Below are 25,691 nucleotides of genomic sequence, written 5' to 3' on the forward strand. Positions count from 1 at the left end.
AGGCATTGGAAACAACAATGTCGACTCTGCAAAGTCCTCCTTACTAACACCTGGGTCTGGTGCCAAAATTGGGAGAGCTGTCTCACAGACTAGTCAAGCAACAGCCTGACATAGTCATCCTCATGGAATCATACCTCGCAGATAATGTCCCAGACATCACCATTCCTGCCACTGACAGGACAGAGCCAGCAGAGATGGCAGCACAGTGGTGTACAGTTGGGAGGGAGTTGGCCTGGGAGTCCTCCTGCTGATTACCACGTACCACCCTCCCTCAGCTGATGAATCAGTGCTCCTCCATGTTGAACACCACTTGGAGGGAGGGAGCACCAAGGGTGCAGAATGTACTCTGGGTGGGGGACTTCAATGTCCATCACCAAGAGTGGCTAGATAGAGGCACTACTGACCAAGCTGGTTGAGTCCTAAAGGACATAGCTGCTAGACTGGGTTTGCAGCAGATGGTGAGGGAACCAAAAAGAGGGAAAATCATACTCGACCTCATCCTCACCAACCTGCCTGCCATAGATGCATCTGTCCATGACAGTATCGGTAGGAGTGACCACCGCACAGTTGTTGTAGAGATGAAGTCCTGCCTTCACATTGAGGATACCCTCCATCGTGTTGTGTGGCACTACAACTGTGCTAAATAGGATAGATTTTGAACAGATCTAGCAACTTAAGGCTGGGCATCCATGAGGTGCTGTGGGCCATCAGCAGCAGCAGAATTGTACTCGAACACAATCTGTAACCTCATGGCCTGGCATATCCCCCACTCTACCATTACCATCAAGCCAGGGGATCAACCCTGGTTCGATGAAGAGTGCAGGAGGGCATGCCAGGAGCAGCACCAGGCATACCTAAAAATGGGGTGTCAACCTGGTGAAACTATAACACAGGACTACCTGCATACCAAACAGCATAAGCAACAAGTGATAGACAGAGCTAAGCGATCCCACAACCAACAGATCAGATCTAAGCTCTGCAGTCCTGCCACATCCAGTCATGAATGGTAGTGGACAATTAAACAACTCACTGGAGGAAGAGGCCCCACAAATATCCCCATCCTCAATGATGGAGGAGCCCAGCACAGCAGTGCAAAAGATAAGGCTGAAGTATTTGCTACAATCTTCAGCCAGAAGTGCCAAGTGTATGATCCATCTCGGCCTCCTCTGGAGGTCCCCAGCAGCACAGATACCAATCTTCAGCCAATTCAATTCAGTCCATGTGATATCAAGAAATGGCTGAAGGCACTGGATATTGTAAAGACTATGGGCCCTGACAATATTCCAGAAATAGTATGGAAGACTTATGCTCCAGAACTTGCCATGCCCCTAGCCAAGTTGTTCCACTACAGCTACAACACTGGCATCTACCCAGCTATGTGGAAAATTGCCCAGGTATGTCCTGTACACAAAAAGCAGGACAAATCCAACCCGGCCAATTACCACCCCATCAGTCTACTCTCCATCATCAATAAAGTGATGGAAGGGATCATTACAGTGCTATCAAGCGGCACTTGTTTAAACTGCTAACTGACACCCAGTTTGGGTTTCGCCAGGGCCACTCATCTCCTGACCTCATTGGTTCAAACATGGACAAAAGAGCTGAACTCCCAAGGTGAGGTGAGAGTGACTGCCCTTGACACCAAGGCCGCATTTGACCAAGTGTGGTATCAAGGAGCCCTAGCAAAACTGGAGTCAGTGGGAGTCATGGGGAAAACTCTCTGCTGGTTGGAGTCATACCTAGCACAAAGGAAGATGGTTGTGGTTGTTGGAGGTCAATCATCTCAGCTCCAGGACATCACTGCAGGAGTTCCTCAGGGTAGTGTCCTCAGCTCAACCATCTTCAGCTGCTTCATCAATGACCTTCCTTCCATCATAAGGTCAGAAGTGGGGATGTTCACTGATAATTGCACAATGTTCAGCACCATTCACGACTCCACTGATACGGAAGCAGCCCATGTCCAAATGCAGCAAGACCTGGACAATATCCAGGCTTGGGCTAACAAGTGGCAAGTTATATTCATGCCATACAAGTGCCAGGCAATGACCATCTCCAACAAGAGAGAATCCAACCAACGGCCTTTGACGTTCAATGGCATTACCATCACTGAATCCCCCACTATCAACATTCTGGGGATTACCATTGACCAGAAACTGAACTGGACTAGCCATGTAAATAGTGTGGCTACAAGAGCAGGTCAGAGGCTCGGAATTGTGCGATGAGTAATTCACCTCCTGACTCCCCAAAGCCTGTCCACCATATACAAGGCACAAGTCAAGAGTGTGGTGCAATACTCTCCCCTTGCCTGGATGAGTGCAGCTCCAACAACACTCAAAAAGCTTGACACCATCCAGACAAAGCAGCCCCCTTGATTAGCACCACGTCACAAACATTCACTCCCTCCACCAGTAGCAGCAGTGTGTACCATCTACAAGCTGCACTGCAGGAACTCACCAAGGCTCCTTCGACACCACCTTCCAAGCCCACGACCACTACCATCTAGAAGGACAAGGGCAGCAGATGTATGGGAACACCACCACCTGGAAGTTCCCCTCCAAGCCACTCACCATCCTGACTTGGAAATATATCGGCCGTTCCTTCACTGTCACTGGATCAGAATCCTGGAACTCCCTTCCTAACAGCACTATGGGTGTTCCTACACCACATGGACTGCAGCGGTTCAAGAAGGCAGCTCACCACCACCTTTTCAAGGGCAACTAGGGATGGGCAATAAATGCTGGCCTAGCCAGCAAAGCCCACATCCCGTGAATGAATAATAAAAAAAAATGATTTATTTGCATTTGCATATTTGTTAGTAGCTTCTCTCCGTTGTTGGTCCATGCATTTTTCTTTGCTGAAAAGATGGGTAAGAGGTCTGCTCTGCCACTGGCACCATTACCAGCCTCCAGCTAGACATGTGAAAATAGCTGGGGATAACTTCGTGAAATTTTTTCATCAATAGAAAAGCATCTAGCTTCCTCTCACAACTGTCTATAGATCAGTAGTTTGCTGTGTGGATATCTGCAGATATGAGTCCATCACCTGTGAGCACTTTATGGCACACTTTGATATAAGTTGTTTAACTGAGGCCATGTCTGCCAATCTGTGTCTCATCTGAAAGACAGCACCTCTAACACTGCAGTACTCCCACAGTACTGCACTGAAGTGCCTGCCTAGATTGTGTGTTTAAATCTCTAGAGTAGGGCTTGAATCCAAAACCTTCTGAATTCATGGCATGAATGCTCCCAGTGAGCTAAGGCTACCACTTCTTGAAAATGCTCTAGACTGAAGAGTCAGAAAAGCTAGGAAGATCAATGCAGGAACTTGTTTTTTGAGGCAGTAACATACCTTGTGGCTTAGGTGACATTTATAAACTGCTTCAGCTTTGCATTTTTCATTCAACGGTATCAGTTACGTCAATCAAGCCTGTGTTAAAATTTATTCTGTATTATATATATATAGATATACATTGTATATATAACAGATTAAACTAGTCATAAAGGGGTTATATTAAGCATTAGTGTGTCGATGTACCACTTTAGCTTGTTGACAGGAGGTAGCCAATTGATGTCTGGCAGATGTGTACAGCAGAGTTTTTTTTCGCAGCCTGCACTCTCAACAGTAAAAGCATCTCCTCTCTCTCGCTCAAACGCACGTACACACACATACACACACCACATCCCCACCACCAGCACCAGCACCACCACCACCACCACCACCACCCCCCCCCCCCCCCCCCCCAAAACCACCCTTTTTTGGGAGTTGCTGTTGTTTTCTTCCATCTGGACATTACGTGGCACACAGCCTGCTTAATTGTCGATGCTTCCTGATTGTCTAGTCTCATGTTTCTCATTTGTTGTAAAATTGTTGTCACAATCTGCAAAGAAAGAAATTAGTGTTGATCTGTACCTGTCCTTTGTAATTGTATATTTATAATCTAGGCCACTGAGTTTTTTTTTATTTTCACCCTCATCAGGAGAAGCATGAAGAAAAAGGCCAATTTTACCTGTCCTTTTAATGGCAACTGTTCAATTACAAAGGATAACAGAAGGCATTGTCAAGCATGTAGACTCAAGCGATGCCAGGATATTGGCATGATGAAAGAATGTAAGTAAATGTACTTGGAACAGAGGAGAAACTTTAAATGAAACTAAATTTATGAATGAAGAATACTCAGTTTATCTTGTTCTTGAGAGACACAATTTCCAATAACTGCACCTAATAGGCTGAATTTAATGCCGAGGCAGTTTAATGCCTGGCAGTACTCCAGCTGGAAAGGCAGTGACAACCCTGTTGTGGCCATTTCCAGGAGCCCTTACAAAATTAATGGCAATCAGGCAGTCTGCTGCCAGCAATCGGGTTTCTTGAAGTTTTAAAGGTGAAGATCCTGCTTCCAAGAACTGTCTACCAATCAGAGGATTGACAACTCCTCAGTCCCAACAGTGCCACTGGGAGTGGTGGCCACTGCTGGAATTGCAGTTGTTCCTGACCAGAAACATCACGAGAGGCCCTGGAGGAGAGATGAGTGGGGTGGGCTCACAGGGGCTGGTCAGACAGGTCCTAGTGAGGAGGCTGGAGGGAGATCAGTCTGGAGAGCAGGGGATCTTCCTGCAGGGCCCTTTGTGTGGCACAGGATGCCCAGGGGGTGTGCCCCCCCTCCCCCACAAAACCACTGGTAGAAAACCAATGGTGAGGCCTTTAAGTGGCCCTTAATTGGCACTTGTGGACCTAGGGTCAGGGAGACAGGAAGGTGATGGGCTCTCCACCCTATGCTTTCCCGCACAATTATATGCACCTCCTAGCCCACTGCTACTGGGGGGAGAGGGGATCCTGAATATCCTAAGTAACTGTCACTGTGAATCAAAAAAATGTTCTGATTACCTAGTTGATGAAGATAGGTTTGATTACTAATTTCCATTACATTAGATGATCTCAGCAAGGACATTACAGTTGACCTTTGTTGCAATTCTAGTTTTTTCAAATCTTTTCTCATTAGTCAGTCGGCAGATTTCGCAGGTGGATCTTTGACCCCCTATGATCTGAAAAGAGAACCTTTCCTCTGCACTGGCAGAAGTGCTTACCTAAGAGCTGATGATAACCCCATTTTCAGTAACCTGCTCGCAGTACCTTATGCCATTTTGCACTATGCAATCATATTCTCTTCAAAATGATAGATATTGCCACACAGACCAGAGGGTTACAGACTAAAGCCAGTTTGACTGCTGTGCACATCAGCAGCAACTTTGTACCTCAGACTGGCAATTACAGGTTCCTCTTGTTCCCCAGGTGATTTATTTTTGTGTGATCATTCCTCCTTCACACATGCTGTTTGTTCACCAAGTGTCATCAATAACTAATTCCTAGCCTAACTGCTGGTACCAACTCTGTTTGTGGCTTCTGACCATTATTGGGCATCAACTTTCTACGACCTTCACTCTGCTGTTAGCCATTCATGGGCCTCACACCATCCCTTCCGCCACCCATCACCCTCATGTGAATGACCCTCCCCTCCTACTCCTCCTCCTTCTCCCTTCCCCCTCAATCAATGTGAGGGAATGCTGCATGAAGGAGTAGCAAAATGATTTCCAAATGAGAGTCTTGATGGCTGAGGAGGAGAACTACAAATCAGAAGGTGACTGAGTTGAGATTGTTGCTAAAATGGCACCCATGATGGCAGAACTCATTTGGGAGAGGGCTTAAACCTTAGACAGCTGAAGATCTCTCTGTGCTCAGCTGTCTTGCAGCTGGTTTGAATAAGTTGCTGCTTCGTGAGGGAAGAGAGGCTTTCTTAAGCTGTGCCAAGGGGTCACAGTACAGTAGTGTCATCTGAATCGGCAAAGAGAGAGAGGTGGGTAGTAATGGGCCGGGGCTGGAGATCACCAAAGGTGCCTGTTCATTTGGCACCTCTGGGGTGGTCCTCCTGATGCTTCTCAACCTCTTCTGCCTCCTGAAAGCAGAAGAACAGGAGATGGCCTTAGATAGAACCTATAGATACCCATGGCTGATCAGGAAGATTTTTTAAAAATCTTTAAAAAGTTTTTTTAAGCAAAACTGAAGGAACAAAGTAACTTTTATATAAAAGTAACTTTACAAGTTCTGACATTTCTTTATTTTGAATGCTGCTGCCATAGAACACTTTGTTCTGGGTCCCTTATGGCCTTCTGCTATTCAGCACCTCTGGCCCTCCACATGAGGCTCCAATGCATCTTTCCCAGGGGCATTGTTTGTTCGTTGCATATTAATTGGATTTAATTGTATTCAGATGGTGGGGATTCTCTTGAGCTCTTGTACATAAAAGCAGACTGAAACCTTGCTTGTTGGGTTTGGAAGTGCATGTGTGTCTCTGTAAATAAAAGCTTCTTAAGTGTGCTTCCATTCTATTCTATCTGGATATCTGGAATAGAACATTGTTCATCATGACAACCATTAGACGACGGAGGATGAAAAGAGGGCCTTGTAGAAACCGCCTATCCACCATCATTTTACAGCCTGTATTTGGTTGGACTTTGTGATGGAAACCAGAAAGCACAGATCTGAGTGAAGTGATCATTTGTGGAAAGCTGTTTTGGGCAAGGCAATAGCTTCTGAATAGGCCTTATTTAGCGTCTTAAACTTTACAGAGTGAGTCTTGCCTTTGATACTTTCCATCTGTTTCATTCTGTTTTTGACTATTAAAATGTGTGATATCTCTTGATCTTTTTCTCAATCTCCACTGAAGGAAATCAAGAGAATATTATGGAGATGAGGCTAAGCCAGTGTCTGCAGCAGTAGTGAAAGTCTTCCATTAATAGCAACTGCCCAGCATACTGCACAGGCTATCCTCTTCAGACATGCCCAGATTCCTGTTGTTAGCATAAAGGGATGCTTTGGATAAGCTTCTAACTCACAACTGAATATCTCCCATCTAGGATTTTCACAATGATGGCATCGCAGTTCTAATGGAGAATAGTACTAGTAGTGTGAGGGAGTTGAATTATGTCAGGTGCAGTTGGTGCCAAGTCATCAATCGGAAAATAGCTGTACCCTTACAAATATCAGTTCAATTCCTTCACAGTTGGGCTTTAAATTCGTGCTCCTGAAGATTCGTTATTTGAACAAAATAAATCTGGGCTCTTAGTTTCTAAACTGTTGGCATTCATGCTGACCTTTTGGGAAACTGGAGTAACTCTAGATTGTGCTGCTCTTTCAGTGTTCTACATGGTGGGCTGACTGCATTTTGTGGTATTCCACCAGGGGCATCCAATTCTATTCATAAATATTGAAGCTCCAAATTCTCGCAGTCTGACTTGGGTGAGATCTCCCTATGCACTGATTCAAACTCTTGGATATTGGGTTTTTCCTCCCATGTGTGATCATTTTGAATTATAATCACAGCAAATAGAAAGGTAGTTTCAACAACTAGTACTGAGCTTCTCATCTGGTCAAAAAACGTACTTGATTTAAGAAAATAAACAGAATGAAGAAAATCTCACTAATATCACAATGAATATATTTCAGTACGTCTAAAACAATTGTTAGACCATGAGAAAGAAAGCTGTGCAGCCCTAACACTATTTGGTTGTCGATGTAGACCCTAATTTTAAGGTAGGAAGTGTGATTATACTGTAGGGACCCATTATATGTGAAGATTATTCTACAGATGCACCCACCTTAATAACAGATGAACATGTGAGGCTGCGTTAAGAAATAAATGTACTGTTAGCTCTAGCAAAGAGTGCATCAATGACATGCAAGATGCAGTAGTGTAGAGTGTTGCTCCTCATTGCCACTGGGCCCAAAAACTGGCAGTCATGGCCCCATTGCCAGCTGGAGCCTTCTTTTTGGGTAGGTGACCACCCAATTGTGATTGGCAGCCTTGGCCCCTGAGGGGCGTGGTGGGGTAATGACCCCGTTTTAATGCCTGGGCACTGAGTGCCCAGTTTCCCCACCAAATGCGCAGTTCCATGAGCGCTTACTTACCAAATGCCAAGTTCCCCATTGGCCTCACCAACCCCCTCATTGCCCCAGGGTGATGCCCTGGGGCAACAATGACTGACTTCCCAATCTATACCCTCCTCCCTTCAGATCTGGAACAGGCACCTCCTGAAATCCATGATCCCCTTTCAAAATTTCACCCTCCCCCTCCAACAATCTCTTAACAGGCTTTTAAAATATTTTAATTTGCCTTAATAAGGAAGAGAGAAGGATCCCTGCCCCACCCTCCACCCATCCTGGTTAACATTTCCACACCAGGAATGACATCTCAAAACTGACACACCAGCTGGCACCAGTATTCCCAGGACCCCCCAAACTCTGCTCAAAGCCGAAAATCCATAAACTCTGAATTCTGCTCTCACTCACTCCCTTTGAAATTTATCTGTGCACTATCTATCCTTAATAGGCCCATTGGCGATCCAGTATTAAGAAGGCCCTTATTGTCAATGCCTCCGAGCTATTGTCTGAATATAGATGTTGGGTCCTGAACAGTCTTGATTTTGCTTTCTTTAAACTTTGGGGTCCAGTTGATGGCAGATTAACATGATTGAAAGTATATTTTGAAGAGGAGGGTGGGGGGGGTGCCGTGGTTGGTGTGGGTGGATGCAGGTTGATACATTAAGTTTGGGCAGAAAGGAATAAAAACACTAATAAAAGATAAACTGATGGGTGGATTTTATTTTCTCCGATAAAGCCACATGTAAACTGGAAGTGTTGTAAACAGAACATGTGCTAGCAACAGGACACTATAAATATCTTCACTGATGAGACTGGCTGTCCCCTTCACAGCTAGCATTGGAAATACTTATCCTATACTCGTAGCAACATCTTACAATGGGATTCTATTTAACACTTTAACTTTGGTCCTCCTCTGCAGAGTTTGAACCCAAGTTTAGCAGTGTTCGATCTGATAAGCGGGGAGAAAAGTGTTATTATTAACAAACAGAATTCAAACAACTCTCTATCAACAGAAAACCTTATTTGTTATAATGTTTGACATTTGACAAACAAATGTTGTTTGCCATTTTTTTCCCTTCCCTTGTGGAAAGTTTGCAATGAACAGATGTTCTGCTTCCACTCTAACCTCAGTTTTTTTAACTGTATCTTTACTGATTTCTGCCTTCCCAACCAAGGGAGACAAATTTACTCCTGGCTTTCTGCTAATCTAGTTGTGGCGGGCGCATACTTTTCTAACATCTGGCATTCAACACTAGAAGCTCCTCAGCACAATGAGGCAAATCTTTAACGGGAGGTAATTCAAGCCAGCGGTGTTTTGCAGATGGGTCTGTGACCAAGCAATGACAAGGGGAAGCCACAGTTGAAAATAAAGGCAAAGGAAGGAACCATATAAATGGCCATTCAATGGAATTGACACTATTATTTACAGATATGTTCAACGATGCAGAAACTGATACATTCAAATTTCTCTGAAGACTTTTTTCAAGTAGTGTAATGTTGAAGAAATATATGTTCATTTTTTTGTGGATTTTATTGCTTGCCAAAAATGATTTCTAAAATTGCTTTTTTCCAGAGTCACAGGCCAGGGTTCCACTTCTGAGATCACTAGCTGCATTTTTCCAACATTCACTTTAATGTACAGGCATAATGCAGGATAGGAAGCACAGAAATGGAAAGGCCCAACCGTGGAGTGTCTTAGTGCCTTAGTGTCTGGGTTGTTACCTGAGCTAATTGACATAGAGTGAAGCAGATTAGAAAATTAAATGCATGACTCAAAAAGTGATGTGGGAAGAAGGGGCTTTGATTCATGGGGCACTGGCACCAGTACTGGGCAATGAGGGAGCTGGTCTGTTGGGATGGGCTCCACTTAAGACTGGCTGGATCCTGGCAAATCATATAACTAGAGCTGTGGATAGGACTTAAAACTCAAAGTGGTGTGGGGGAAGGGGGCAAACGAAGGGCGATTTAGAAATCTAAAGAGAAAGGTCGAGACAGTAAAACAGAGTACCAATTTAGGTAAAGATAAAGAGTGGAACAAGAAGGGACAGGGAGTTTAATTGTAATAGTGCATCAATGAATAAGGTCTATGCAAAGAATAGTAGTAACAAAATTATATTAAAGGCCCTTTATCTGAATGCACAAAGCATTTGTACTAAAATAGGTGAACTAATGGCACAAATCAAGATAAATGGTTTAGATCTAATGGTTATTACAGAGACATGGGGAAGGATTGTGTGTTTTATGTCAGGATCCCAACATCAGGGTCAAATGTAGGTCTCGAACCTGCACTGTGTCAGAAACAGTCACCCAACAGTGAACTTGCCTAAAACAAAAACAAAAATACCTGGAAAAACTCAGCAGGTCTGACAGCATCTGCGGAGAGGAATACAGTTAACATTTTGAGTCCATATGACTCTTCATCAGAACTAAGAAAATATAGAAATGAGGTGAAATATAAGCTGTTTGAGGGGAGTGGGACAGGTAGAGCTGGATAGGTGGCCAGTGATAGGTGGAGGCCAAGAAGAAATTGCCAAAGATGTCATAAACAAAAGGACAAAGAGGTGTTGACGGTGGTGATATTAGCTAAGGAATGTGCTAATGTCACCGCGGGCATGGGTGAGCGCTTCTACTGAGCTCCCTGAAGGCAGACAGATGCCTCAGGGAGCTGCAGACCTGAAAATAAAAAAAATAAGGCCCAAAAATGCTGCAAAATTGTCCATGCAGTACACTCAAGCACCTGAAAGCACACCTCATTAAAAAAGACAGCCCCCAGGCGGCCTTTACATTTTTGATGAAACCTCATCCAAGGGCGGGATGAAATCTCCATTAGGATATAAAATAAAAAGGAATACCTGGGGACTTTTTTTTATGAGGTATGCTTTCAGGAGCTTGATTGTGCTGCATAGATATCTTTTGCAGATTTTTTTGTGCTTTATTTTTTTATTTGCAGCTATGCAGCTCCTTGAGGAATCTGTCTGCCTTTAGGGAGCTCAGTGGAAGTGCTCACCCATGCCCGCAGTGACATGATCGCCTGTCCTCTTCCTGCCCCCACCCCGGCAGTGCTGAGCATTTCAGCGTGCGATTTATGCTGGCTGACCATTAATTGAGCAGCCAGTGTGAAATCGCGGTCAGGGACCTGTTTCCCACCAATCTCACTCGCCCAACGAGGGAAAAATTCAGGCCATGGTGTAATTTGATTTGATCCTGGGAGCTACATGAAGAGTGTTTTCTTGTCTATTAACATAGGTTTCATAAGAAACAGGAGCAAGAGTAGATCATTTGGCACCTTGAGCTTTCTCCACTATTCAATATGATCATGGCTGATCATTTCCCTCAACTCCACCTCCCCACACTTGACCCTTAGCATTCAAAACTCTATTGACCTATGTCTTGAATATACTCAACAACCGGAGTAGAGAATTCCAAGGATCCCTGTCTAATGTCTACTATTGGTTTTGAAATGGCATGGTTACATAAATTAATAAATTTGTACATGTATGATGGGTCTGCAGTTCCTTACTTTTACTGGCCACCTCATTAGGGTTAGGGATTTGTATAGAGAATATCAAGAGATATCAAAAGCAGCAGTTGAGTGCTACCAGAACATTACTTCAGCATGCATGTTTAAATCAGTACTATTGAGAACATCCCTCCAAATTTGAATAATGATGCAGTCCTTTAGAACTTGATATTTATTCAACGTTGCTTGTTTTTCAGTTCTGAGCACAAACATGAAAAATGCAGCTGATGTAAAAACGTACTTTCAGTCATTCCCATTTGTTCTTTCTGCTTAACTGTATCATTGTACTTGCTGACTGTGGGAGATCAGCCAGAATATACTTTACACATTTTTGATTTCAAAGTTACCTCAGCAAGTGTTGGAATTCATGCAGCCCCCCTGTCCTAATAGTTATACGAACAAACTCTGGTAACTTTTTTTTAAAATAGTTATCCTGGGGGTTTCATTCTCAGTAATTTTGCATTGGAGGGGCACAATTTCTGGAAGTTATAAATACAATCACACACATAGCAGCTACAGGCCGTTATGCTGGGAAAGTGCATGATGTAATTTTAATCATTTGTAAGTTTTGTTTGTTTTTTATATATTTTCTGTTGCAGGCCTTATTTCCATCAGTAAACATTTAGCTCAAGGGAAACCCAAGAAAATACCTGAAGGACTTTAGAAAGTTTTTGGAGCAATTTTGTTAGTAGCTGGTTCTGGCTGCCCATTTTGACTTGAGTTTCTAACAGGGTGGAACTTGCTCCTAATCTCTCTGTCAAGATGCAATCTTAGCACTATGCTGTGGTGACTGACCTCCAACAACCACAGCTATCTTCCTTTGTGCTAGGTATGACTCCAACCAGTGGAGAGCTTTCCCCCGATTCCCATTGAATCCAGTTTTGCTAGGGCTCCTTGATGCCACACTCGGTCAAATGCGGCCTTGATGTCAAGGGCAGTCACTCTCACCTCACCTCGGGCGTTCAGCTCTTTTGTCCATGTTTGAGTCAAGTCTGTAAAGAGGTCAGGAGCTGAGTGGCCCTGGCGGAACCCAAACTGGGCATCAGTGAGCAGGTTATTGCTAAGCAAGTGCCACTTGATAGCACTGTTGATGACCCCTTCCAACACATTACTGATGTTGGAGAGTAGACTGATGGAACGGTAATCAGCCAGGTTGGATTTGTCCTGCTATTGCTGGAATGTTGTCAGAGCCCATAGCCTTTGCAGTATCCGGTGCATTCAGCCGTTTCTTGGTATCATGTGAATCGAATTGGCTGAATACTGTCATCCATGGGGTGAGGCCGGAGGAGGCTGAGATGCAAGAATGACCCAGACCTCCCTGTCACTTGCCATTTTAACACTCCACCCTGCCCTCTTGCCCACATGTCTGTCCTTGGCTTGCTGCATTGTTCCAGTGAAGCCCAACGCAAACTGGAGGAACAGCACCTCATCTTCTGACCAGGCACTTTACAGCCTTCCGGACTGAATATTGAATTCAACAACTTTAGATCTTGAGCTCCCTCCTCCATCCCCACCCCCTTTCTGTTTCTTCCCCCTTCCTTTTGTTTTTTCCAATAATTTATATAGATTTTTCTTTTCCCACCTATTTCCATTATTTTTAAATCTTTTATGCCCCCCCACCCCCACTAGAGCTATACCTTGAGTGCCCTACCATCCATTCTTAATTAGCACATTCGTTTAGATAATATACCAACTTCAACACCTGTGTTCTTTTGTTCTTTTGTCTGTGACATCTTTTGATTATCTGCTCCTATCACTGCTTGTTTGTCCCTACAACCACACCACCCCTCCACTTCTTCTCCCCCTCCCCCCCCCCCCCCCCCACCACCACCTTAAACCAGCTTATATTTCACCCCTCTCCTTGTAATGAAAAATCAGTTCTGTTGAAGGGTCATGAGGACTTGAAACGTCAACTCTTTTCTTCTCCGCCAATGCTGCCAGACCTGCTGAGTTTTTCCAGGTAATTCTGTTTTTGTTTTGTTTTGGATCATCCACTCGTTGCTTCTGGCTGACGATTGTAGCAATGCTTCAGCCTTATCTTTTGCACTGATGTGCTGGGCTCCTCCATCATTGAGGATGGAGATATATGTGGAGCCTCCTCCTCCAGTGAGTTGTTTAATTGTCCACCACCATTCACGACTGGATGTGGCAGGACTGCAGAGCTTAGATCTGATCCGTTGGTTGTGGGATCGCTTAGCCCTGTCTATCACTTGCTGCTTATGCTGTTTGGTATGCAGGTAGTCCTGTATTTTAGCTTCACCAGGTTGACACCTCATATTTAGGTGTGCCTGGTGCTGCTCCTGGCATGCCCTCCTGCACTCTTCATTGAACCAGGGTTGATCCCCTGGCTTGATGGTAATGATAGAGTGGGGGGATATGCCAGGCCATGAGGTTACAGATTGTGGTTGAGTACAATTCTCCTGCTGCTGATGGCCCACAGCGCCACATGGATGCCCAGTCTTGAGTTGCTAGATCTGTTCAAAATCTATTCTATTCAGCACAGTTGTAGTGCCACGCAGCATGATGGAGGGTATCCTCAATGTGAAGGCAGGACTTCGTCTCCACAATGACTGTGCAGTGGTCACTCCTACTGATACTGTCATGGGCAGATGCATCTGTGGCAGGCAGGTTGGTGAGGATGAGGTCAAGTATGTTTTCCCCTCTTGTTGGTTCCCTCACCACCTGCTGCAGACCCAGTCTAGCAGCTATGTCCTTTAGGACTCAGCCAGCTTGGTCAGCTTGGTGCTACCGAGCCACGGTGGATATTTAAGTCCCCCACCCAGAGTACATTCTGCACCATCAGTGCTTCCTCCAAGTGGTGTTCAACATGGAGGAGCATTGATTCATCAGTTGAGGGAGGATGGTACGTGGTAATCAGCAGGAGGTTTCCTTGCCCATGTTTGACCTGATGCAAGAGTTGATGTTGAGGACTCCCAGGGCACTCCCTCCCGACTGTATACCACTGTGCCGCCTCCTCTGCTGGGTCTGTCCTGCCGGTGGGACAGGACATACCCAGGGATGGTGATGGTGGTGCCTGGGACATTGTCTGTAAGGTATGATTCCGTGAGGATGACTATGTCAGGCTGTTGCTTGACTAGTCTGTGAGACAGCTCTCCCAATTTTGGCACAAGCCCCCAGATGTTAGTAAGGAGGACTTTGCAGGGTCGACAGGGCTGAGATTGCCATTGTTGTTTCTGGTGCCTAGGTCAACGCTGGATCCATCTGGTTTCTTTCCTTTTTTGTGACTTTGTAACAGTTTATTACAACTGAGTGGCTTGCTAGGACATTTCAAAGGGCATTTAAGAGTCAATCACATTGCTGTGGGTCAGGAGTCACATGTAGGCCAACAGATTTCCTTCCCTAAAGGGCATTAGTGAACCAGATGGGTTTTTACAACAATTGACAGTAGTTTCATGGTCATCATCATTTAATTCCAGATTTTTATTGAATTCAAATGCCACCATCTGCCATGATGGGATTTGAACCTGGGTCCCCAGAGCATTGCCCTGGGTCTCTGGATTACTTGGTCCAGAATACCAAGCCATCGCCTGCCCCCTACTACACCAACCAATGTTTTTTTTTCACTTTTCACAGTTTATTTTTAACAAAACATTTACAATTTAGTTTTTATCAATGTTAACTGTCTGCAGACCTTTGTAGGATGTGACAGGAACATAAGTTACCAATGTGTAGAATTTGTTAGGAGAGTCCTCATCCTCATTGCATTTCCTGGATAAACGCACACGAATGCGATATGGAACATTCCCTACACCTTTAAACAAAACAGCCTTGTTCAAACGAGTATCAGTGCAGACATCTGGAGTACCCATCTCCTTCAAGGCAAATTTACAGATCTCCTTAATGGCACGAGGAGCCCATCTCTTAAAACCCACACCCGCTTGTGCACATTTATTGTATATTCCCTGGTAACCACCTCACTGATGACAGAACGGTCCTTCTTTTTCTCTTCACCTTTCTTAGCAGGAGCCATCTTGTTGCATTCTTTACCTCTAACCAGAGAGATTCCGTCCTTGATCCCTCTGGAGCATCCTCTCTCTTCAATACTGTAATGCCATTTTTAATCAATATTGCCAGTCACCCATCCCCACTCCGCCACCATCTGCTTTTCTTCCTTTCCTGTCTCTCCCAAAAAACCTTGTACTCAGGAATATTTAATGCCCAGTCCTGCCCTTCTTTGAGCCTGGTCTCTGTTACTGCAATAGTATCATAATTCCATTAATCAACCTATACCTGCAGTTCACCAATCTTATTAACCACACTCCGTGCATTCACATACATGCACATTAGCCCTGATTTAGGCTATTTTACTTTCCCCCTTATCCTGACCCCATCTAAAGACTTACTATTGCCTATTCTAATTCTATCAAACTCTCCAAGTATGCTATCTACCTTGATACTAGTCTCTGATATGTCCTTATTATCAGTTGATACTTCACTACTTCCCACTGCCAGTTTTTTACCTCTGCATTCTGAATGCCCCCTCGGGTTCCCATCCCCCTGCCAATCTAGTTTAAACCCTTCCCAATAGAATTAGCAAACCTCCCTGCAAGGACACTAGTCCCAGTCCTGTTAAGGTGTAACTCATCCTTGTACAGGTCCCACCTGCCCCAGAACCGATCCCAATGCCTCAGAAATCTAAATCCCTTCCTCCTGCTTCATTTCTCCAGTACATGTTGAACTGCTCAATCTTCCTATTGCTATGCTCACTAGCATGTGGCACTGGGAGTACAGAGATTACTGCTCTTGAGGTCCTGCTTTTTAATTCCCTTCCTATCTCCCCAAAATCTGCCCTCAGGACCTCTCCCTTTTCCTACCTATGTCATTGGCCCCAATGTGGACCACGACTTCTGGCTGCTCGCCCTCCCCCAAAATAATGTCTTGCAGCTGCTCTGTGACATACTTTACCCTGGCACCAGCGAGGCAACATACCATCCTGGAGTCATGTCTTTGGCTGCAGAAATACCTGTCTGCTCCTCTAACTATGGAATCCGCTACCATTATAATACTTCCACTCTGCCTCCTCCCCTCCTGTGCAGCTGAGAGCCACCTGTGGTGCCATGATCTTGGCTCTTGCTACAGTCCTCTGAGGAACCATCTCACTCACCAGTATCCAAAATGGAAAAGCGGTTAGAGAGTGAGATAGCCTTGCACTACCTGCCTGTTTCTCTTAGATACCCTGGCAGTCACCCATTCCCTCTCAGCCTGTGTACTTCTTAGCTACAGTGTGACCACCTCTCTAAACATACTATGCATGTAATCCTCAGCCTTGCGGATGCACCACAGTGACTCCAGCTGCCACTCGAGTTCCACACCTAGAACTAAAATTACTGCAGCTGATGACACTCCAGCTGTTGGCACAGATTTGGTTTTTTCAATCATACTAATTTCTGTTGCTCAACAACAAAAATGGGAGTGAACAAATCTGGCAGAATAGATTAGAATCCAGTCTACAATATCTTCATTCTTCAGAAAATCCCAGCCATAGAAGGCTACTCAATAGAGGTCACATGGCAGAGTCAGTCCACATAGCTTTTCACAATTGGCTGTATCCTTTTTTCAAAGAAGTATTTGGTAGCTAACTTGGAAAAGGCTATTTAATTGTCTATAGCGAGACAATGTGGGTGAGTTGCAATGTTTAATGTATACCAGAGGCGTGTTAGCATATTTTGGATAGCTGGAGCCAAGAACTAGAACATCCCTTCAGTTTCTGTGGGAGACAAGTAATTGTGGATGGTGGTTTGCTGCAAAGTACAACAAGAGGTATCAAACCTGCATATGTATGTGCTCATGTTCACTGAGGTCAACCCATTGTATGACTTCAATTTAGAAATCCCAAAGTAATTTTATGTCTAACCATGAGGGATTGTTGCATTGTCTAATATCCATGCACCACAATGTAGTAAAATTAGTTGGTGGTAGTGAGATATGAGGTAGTAAGTGGGTAATTTTACAAGGCCCATCGCTGGTGTGGAGTCTTGCTAGTGATGTGTGGGTCAGATAAGTGGGGCTATACTATTAGAGCTCAATCTCAACTTGCCATTGTATCTAGTGAGACTCCACAGCAGCATCAACCCTTAAATATTTGAGCAGTTCTGATGATGAAACCTGATTAAAGCTCAGTTAGGTAAGAATATTGTCAGGAAACGAAATGTAGTTGCTGCATTGTATCTAAGCATATTTTTTGATCTGTCAGTTACCAGCACTGCCAGCTGCAGAGCAAAGTTCCTGTTACGGACAGGAGAGGGATTAATTTAAACAGCCCTGATTTCTCCTCTCATTACCAGTCCAGAAACAGAAAGGTGTTTTTGATTTCTGATTTCCCCCTTTGTAAGTGGTGGTGTTTTTCCCCAACTCTTCAGTTTTGGAGTGATCCAATCCTCTATTAATAACCCCACAGCAAACTCAGGATAACATAAGAAGTTTGGTTTATTTTACACACACACAACACAGGAAAGAGGTTTTGCAACAAATGCCCCTTTTTTGCACTCATACAATAAAAGAGGGATAAGGGAAAGAAAAGGCTACAGGGCAAGACCACAATAAAGATAAGAGTTATGGTTTCACATGAGTCCAGAATCCAGAATCAAAAGTCCAGTGGTGTATCTCTTTAGAGGCTAGTAAGCTGAACCTGTTGCAGGGTGATTCAACTTTCCAGAAATGAGGACTTCTCCAATGAAAGAAGGCACGTAGAGATGAATTAGTCTTGTAGGCACTGATGCAGGAGTTCCAATGTTTCAGTAGTTCACAGTGTAGATTAAGGCCAGGCACTTCACCTGGACAGAGCTCTTTCTGCTGCTACCTATTGGATGGTAAAATGGTAGACTGTCTGGGTTCAGTTCCACACGGCAATATTACAGGCTCTGGCAGCTTGGGGGAGGTAATGTGACATACCTCCAGCTGGACCAGATGGATTACACCCCAGAGTTCTGAAGGAGATAGCTAAAGAGATAGTGGAGGCGTTAGTGGTGATCTTTCAGGAATCACTGGAGTTAGGGAGGGTCCCAGAGGACTGGAAAATCGCTAATGTAACCCCCCGTTTAAGAAGGGAGTGAGGCAAAAGACGGGAAATTACAGGCCGATTAGCCTGACCTTGGTCGTTGGTAAGATTTTAGAGTCCATTATTAAGGATGAGATTTCAGAATACTTGGAAGTGCATGGTAAAATAGGGCAAAGTCAGCATGGTTTCATCAAGGGGAGGTCATGCCTGACAAATCTGTTAGAATTCTTTGAGGAGGTAACGAGTAGGTTAGACAACGGAGAGCCAATGGATGTTATCTACTTGGACTTCCAGAAGGCCTTTGACAAGGTGCCGCACAGGAGGCTGCTCAGTAAGATAAGAGCCCATGGTATTAGAGGCAAGGTACTAGCATGGATAGAAGATTGGCTGTCTGGCAGGAGGCAGAGAGTGGGGATAAGGGGGTCCTTCTCAGGATGGCAGCCGGTGACTAGTGGAGTTCCGCAGGGGTCAGTGTTGGGACCACAACTTTTCACTTTATACATTAATGATCGAGATGAAGGAACTGAGGGCATCCTGGCTAAGTTTGCAGATGATACAAAGATAGGTGGAGGGACAGGTAGTATTGAGGAGACGGGGAGGCTGCAGAAGGATTTGGACAGGTTAGGAGAATGGGCGAAGAAGTGGCAGATGGAATACAACGTGGGGACATGTGAGGTCATGCACTTTGGTAGGAAGAATAGAGGCATAGACTATTTTCTAAATGGGGAGAGAATTCAGAAATCTGGAGTGAAAAGGGACTTGGGAGTCCTAGTCCAGGATTCTCTTAAGGTTAACTTGCAGGTTGAGTCAGTAGTTAGGAAGGCAAATGCAATGTTGGCATTTATTTCGAGAGGACTAGAATATAAAAGCAGGGATGTGCTGCTGAGGCTTTATAAGGCTCTGGTCAGACCACATTTAGAATATTGTGAGCAATTTTGGGCCTCGTACCTCAGGAAGGATGTGCTGGCCCTGGAGAGGGTCCAGAGGAAGTTCACGAGAATGATCCCAGGAATGAAAGGCTTAACATATGAGGAATGTTTGAGGACTCTGGGTCTATACTCGATGGAGTTTAGAAGGATGAGGGGGAATTTGATTGAAACTTACAGAATACTGAAAGGCCTGGATAGAGTGGATGTGGGGAAGATGTTTCCATTAGTAGGAGAGACTAGGACCGAGGGCACAGCCTCAGAGTAAAGGGAAGACCTTTTAGAACAGAGATGAGGAGAAACGTCTTTCACCAGAGAGTGGTGAATCTATGGAACTCATTGCCACAGAAGGCTGTGGAGGCCAGGTCATTGAGTGTATTTAAGACCAAGATAGATAGGTTCTTGATTGGTAAGGGGCGAAGGCGGGAGAATGGGGTTGAGAAACTTATCAGCCATGATTGAATGGCGAAGCAAACTCGATGGGCCGAATGGCCTAATTTCTGCTCCTATGTCCTTTGGTCTTATGGTCTTCTACTGGATGTTGGACACAGGATGTACTTTCACAGGTCTGGGATCTTGAGGTGTTTAATGGAGGAGTCAGGGTCCCTTTTGTCCTTGCATTCTGCCTCTGTTGGCTGGAGCTCTGCCTTAGAAATGTCAAAGGATGTTGGTACATTTCTTTGGAATTTGATTGTTGGCCGTCACAGAGAGCATTAGCACCTCTTTAAAGATAACGAGTTCCCTGCTGGTTTCTGAAGGTTAGAAATTCCTCTGGTACGAGTCATGGCGAGTCAGGGTAAAGCCTTGTCCATTTTTTTAAAAATGAAATAATTTTGCAGAGTAGCCAGGTTGTCATAGATATATATTTTCCTTCCTGTCTTCTGGCCGGGACATTCCCTTTACTCTGATTCAGCCACAGCAGAGCCTGCACATACTGGGTGGAATTTTACGGCCCCTTCATAACAGGGACAAGGTTGTAAAGTGCAGTGAGCCATTCAAAACTCCATTGACCAGAGCAGGACTGTAAAATCCCACCGGCGTAAAATCCCACTGTGTAAGTGTGACATTTCCACCTCTTGCAGCATCCACCTTGTGACCTCAGAATAAAATTGGTAATTTAAAAATAAATTAAGAAACTCAGCCCATGATGAAGGTGGCAGTGCATGACTTATTGCTTGACCGAGCCAGGATTTGTTTGGTAGCAGTGCTTGTCTTAGTGCTTGAATGAGCCAGGGTTTGTCTAGTGGAAGTGCTTGTCTTAGTGACCAGGCAGATCAGTAAGTAGTGATTAGATTATGATAAGCATCAGTTTTGTAGGGAGAAGGGAAGAGTGAGTGAAGTAAGGAATTTCACTGTTTTGAGGTACTGGCAAAAAATAAATTTGGGTAGAAAAGTCTGATGTGTCTTCATTTTAACAGTAAGGATGTAGGAGAAGAAGCATGTGGGATGGAATATTGGAAGCTTAGGAGGAACAGGAAAGGAGAATTTAGAATAGCTGACCATATAGATGAAGAAGGTTGCAGAGGCGAGCGAGAGATTTAAGATGAGGATTAGCTCCTCAATGACCAGCAGCTTTTGCTTTTATCCTGTCCAGGGCAATATGATGGGAAAGCACCTCGGCGCTTTGGAATGAATTTGGGTTTTGTAGGGCAGAATTTTTTGTCCCACGTTCACCCGACCCGAGCGGAGTAAAATAGTGTGCGACGATGTCGGGTAAGCATCCCGACATCATCGTGCACTCGAGCAATATTTCACTCATTGGGCGCATGTGGGTGCCGGAGTGGCACCCGCCGTTAATTAAGCAGCCACTTAAGGTCCTTAACAATGCAATTGATGGTGATTTTTTATTCCCGTGCGACTTTCTGCTTGTCGCATGGGCAAGATGGGCAGGTGGCCAGCCAACTTTTTCACATACCTCGCCCAAGGGCAGGATAAAGAGGGCCAGCAGCATTGCCAGTGTGAGTAGTGAGCAGTTTTGGAGATAGTTTGCAGGTCGTTGCTTATTGGTACTTGGCAGCTTCATCTCAATTCTGAGCTTCATTCTTAGCATTTCCAGGCTTAATTTCAGGACTCACTGCTGCCTCCAAGCTCCTCGGAAGGTTCAGACCGTGTGGACCCTTCCAGGTATCAGACAGCTTTCTGTTACCCTGGGAATGGGGATTGTGGCCTCCACTCGTGGCACCTCCTACGAGGAGGAAGAGAGGGGCTGAAGGGAGAGGAGACCAGGTGTCCCAATGCAGCTTCCAGGGGAGGGACCTGTGGGAGGAGAGACACAGGCACAAGGGGTGCAGGGCCAACAGGAAGTCCAAGATGAAAGGGGCCACAGAAGATGCCACTATCCTGCTGCCAGGGTTTACAGGCGGTGATGCAGCTACCTCAACATGCCCGAGGTGCAATGTCGAAGGAAGCTCCGCCTCTCGAGGGAGACTGTGACCTCCGTTTGCCAGATGATTGGCCTTGAGATCAGATGGTTGCACAAGCCAAAACTCTCACCTCTGTGCACTGCACTCTTACCTTCGTCTGGCACCCCCGCCTCTCCACACCTGGTTGCACATGGGGCGTGCTGGCTCTCAAACTCCAGGGCATCTTGCTCATACCTCGAGTGGATTAGGAGGCTAGCGGGGCCTCCGCCGGACCACGACCTTTCTATATTGTTGTGGGCAGTCTTCTCCTGAAAGGACAGAGGAGCGTTGATGAGTCCACTCTCTACCTGCAGCACCACTGCAGCCTGGCCGACCCCACCTGAGGAACACCTTGTGGGGCACATCCAAGTCATGGCCCTCGAGCCGCAAGACACTCGGTCCAAGCAGCCAGGGCTCCCTCCCTTGGCCAGCTCGGTCGGTTTCACGGCCGCTCCTGAGCCCGCCTGCCCAACAAAGGGAAACTCCTGCCCATAGAGTTGTTGAAGAAAAGCAGAAAACTGAATTTCCACTCGGAACAGTTTTTATTTTGCTGTGGACTCTCACTCATCAGAATCTGGGTTGAAACTGTCCAGATACTTTTCACATGGGATCCTTACAACTGGCAGAAAGGGGAACCTTCCGTTCCATTATTCTGAGAGTCTGTGTTGCACTTCAAAGAGTCAGAATTTGTTGCAGTTGCAAAACATTCTTTTTAGAGAGAGGAGAGCAGCCACTTTGTTTTGTTTGTATCTTGGGAAGGAGCCAGGGAATTTTAACACCTGGCAAGCTGCAAAGAACCTTTTAACCGCTAATTGACCTCAACAAATGTCTATTTTAAACAATTAGACTTTGTAACCTTAAAGGAACAGACAAGGTTACATATAGTTGAACTCCAATAGCAGAATGTGTTACAGTTACAGTTTAACACTCCTTCCACTTTATCCTCTGACCGACCACGCCAGATTCATTAGTTCAAGGTCTAAGCTGCTTAAAGAATATTTTCCACAGGTTGTATGAGTGAAAAATATGTTTTACATGTTGTTAATTATTTATTATTTTTGAACTGTTCTTGCACCAGATACAATTTTCTCAACCTGCAACAACTATACGTATCTTTCATACTATAGAATTTCCACACCAATCAAGTGAATATGTTTTTTGGCTTACCCAGGTTTGGCGGGAACAAAGGTTCAAATAGTTTATTATTCCAGCATGTTGTTATTACATAACAGTGATATCTACTTTTATTTAAGATACATAGACATGTGAATCCTCTAAGTGGGTGGAAAATCTTTTCAAGTGGGTGGAGTTCAAGGTCAGCACAAGTGGCCGACTAATAATCATGAGGCAGCTGGGTGAGAACCATGCTCAGCTGTGTCTCCTCTCTACGGTGAAGCCCAGATTGCTGCAGGTTTGTTCCTGAGTCATGGGTCTCACAACCTCGAGAGCCCAGCTGCCGTTCATTCTGTGTCATTTGCCATCGGCTGCAGTCAGAGGCAGGGATGAAGGGAGGGAGGGAGGTGGATGCCTCCAAGGGCTGGTGAAGGGCAGTCAACTCGTGAGTCCAAACCTCCATCCTCCTGGGTGAATGGTCTTGGCTGACAAGGGATCATGTGGTTATTCTTTCTTTGCTACCAAGGCAATGGTCTCTCTATAGTCTTGAGGGTAACGGAGACAAGTAGAAAAGTGTCCGTGTGAGGCTTCTTGCACATGATTCTATCACCCTGGTCAAAGAGCAATGTCTCCATACGGGTTCATGTATGAACGGGAGGGAACACCCAACTCTGGTCCTCCAGGATGTCCTTTACCTGGAAGGGGTGGGGTGGGGAGGCCATGTCTAGATGGAGGCCAGGTGAAGGGCTGAGCACTTGCCTGCTGGCTTTGAGATGGAGGGAAACCTGTAAAGGACATGCTCACTACACGTATCACTTCAATTCATTCACAAATCCACTGAGGTGACGATGATGCAGGCTGCAGGTAACTCTGCCTTGGGAATGGCTCTCATCCAGATGAGGAGAAGGAGGGACCATCGCAGGTTGGCACAGGGCCAGGAGGAGCAAGGGCCTGAGCAGCAAGAGGCAGCGGGGCCTCTAGAAGGTCAAGAGGCTGGCCAACATGGACCACTGCGACGGCCAGGCAGCGTGAAAGGCGCACTGAGAAGCTCAGCGCTGCTGGGATGGGGGCAGGAGGAGGGTGAGCACAAAAGTCTGAGCATGCGCAGGGGGAGCGGGCACTGAAAGCTCCCTGAAGGCATGGGACTGCCTCAGGGAGCTGAAGAATTTTAAAATGAAAGTTAAAGATTTTGAAAATCAAAAAAAATGTCCTCACATAGGACTCACTCACATGAACAGAAACATTTTAATTTTTTTAAATTAATGTCGGAAACCTCATCCTGCCCATGGATGAGGTTTCCTAAAAAATCCAAAGGCCGCCTGGCCGATTTGCCCATCCGCCAACTGAAACGTTGGATGGGCAGCGAAAAATACACGTTAACGAATTGATTAATGGCCTTAATAGGCCTCTTAATTGTCAGCAGGCGCACTGCCGACTCTCGCGTGTTCCCACCAACTGAAATATCGCGCAAGGGGACACTCACCTGATGTCATTGTGCACTATTTCACGCTCAGGAGTGTCAGGTGCATGCCCACACGCTGAGCAGAAAATCCTGCCCATAATCTAACATAATGTAATCGTGCCATAACGTCTGTCTCAAGCCAGAATTGTAAATGCAGGAATGGAGGGGAATAAGCAAAAAAAAAAAAATTGCTCATTTTAGAAGAGGCCTGAAATGTTGTAAAATTTACCAACTTTACGGGGGGGGGGGGGGGGGGGGGGGGGGGGGGTGGGATGGCAGTGGGGGTGGTGGCTAGAAGAGTATTGCAGTAGGTTAAATGATGCAATTGTTGTAAATTTTGCTAGAATAGCATTTAGAAGAGTTCAGATGAATGAAATGAGTGTTGGTTTAGTTGTACATATCCATTCATGTTCCCAAGTCCTGGATGCTTTGTTGTTAGGTGCAGTGTTTGCTTTACTTTATCTGGGCTATTGTGGTTGGGTCACAATTCTTGCAGCACCTGGAACAGATGATATTTGTCTCCATCTTCGCCTTCATATCAGCCTCTCATTTTCTGTGCTGGGTGTGTTGTGGTGTTGTTGAAGGAGGTTATGCTTTTTTTATCTCTAATATTGAACCCTATAATGTTGGCCCTGTAGCTGTCTTTGTGTATCAGTAAATGGCTGTAACACTGAAAATGTTTAGGATGGTTACATTATCTTCACTTAAATGTTTCCCTTTTATCTGCCTAGTCATTTTAACAGATGAAGAAGTTCAGAGGAAAAAGGAGATGATTTTAAAACGGAAGGAAGAAGAAGCAATAAAGGAGGCTAAGAAACCAAAGTTGTCAGATGAGCAAGAAAAACTGATTGTCTTATTGGTTGAGGCCCACCATAAAACGTACGACGTATCATATTCGGACTTCACCCAGTTCAGAGTATGTATCTGGGCCAAGAACAGGCACACTACAAAAATTATAATTGCTCACAGTGTAAATATGTTTTTGATAGATATAAGGAAAGAGATAACGGGCAGAATCTGTAGGGACTCGGCATCGAACTGTCTACAGTATTTCCACACTCAGGCATTATACACTGACCGGGAGGGTTGAGTTTGGAGGAGGCAAGCCTTGAAATCTTATTAAAGATAGTTTTGCGTGATGTTACAATATCCGTAAAGATTGTTAACATTTAAAGGGAAATTTGAATTACCAGTGGCCAACTGAAAGTAACTTTGCCTCAAGATTTCATGTTTTTAAATAAAAACAAGCTTTACTGTATATAAAAAAAATAAACAAAGCAAACACTACTGATTTAACACTATAGTTTGTCAAGACTTA

General features: G+C 45.0%; 1 protein-coding gene and 1 pseudogene across 1 annotated transcript in view; one reads left to right on the plus strand and one right to left on the minus strand.

The window, feature by feature from the left end:
• The window catches only part of LOC121273195 (vitamin D3 receptor B-like), a 242,994-nt gene that overhangs the window by 175,223 nt on the left and 42,080 nt on the right, over positions 1 to 25,691 (plus strand). Inside the window, exons 6-7 of the mRNA XM_041180186.1 lie at positions 3,977 to 4,107; positions 25,105 to 25,289. Of these exons, the coding sequence (XP_041036120.1) occupies positions 3,977 to 4,107; positions 25,105 to 25,289 (316 nt within the window). The remainder of the gene's footprint in view (positions 1 to 3,976; positions 4,108 to 25,104; positions 25,290 to 25,691) is intronic.
• LOC121273361 lies at positions 15,073 to 15,443 on the minus strand (annotated as a pseudogene).

This window comes from Carcharodon carcharias, chromosome X (genome assembly GCF_017639515.1).
Source record: "Carcharodon carcharias isolate sCarCar2 chromosome X, sCarCar2.pri, whole genome shotgun sequence".
Taxonomy (NCBI): domain Eukaryota; kingdom Metazoa; phylum Chordata; class Chondrichthyes; order Lamniformes; family Lamnidae; genus Carcharodon; species Carcharodon carcharias.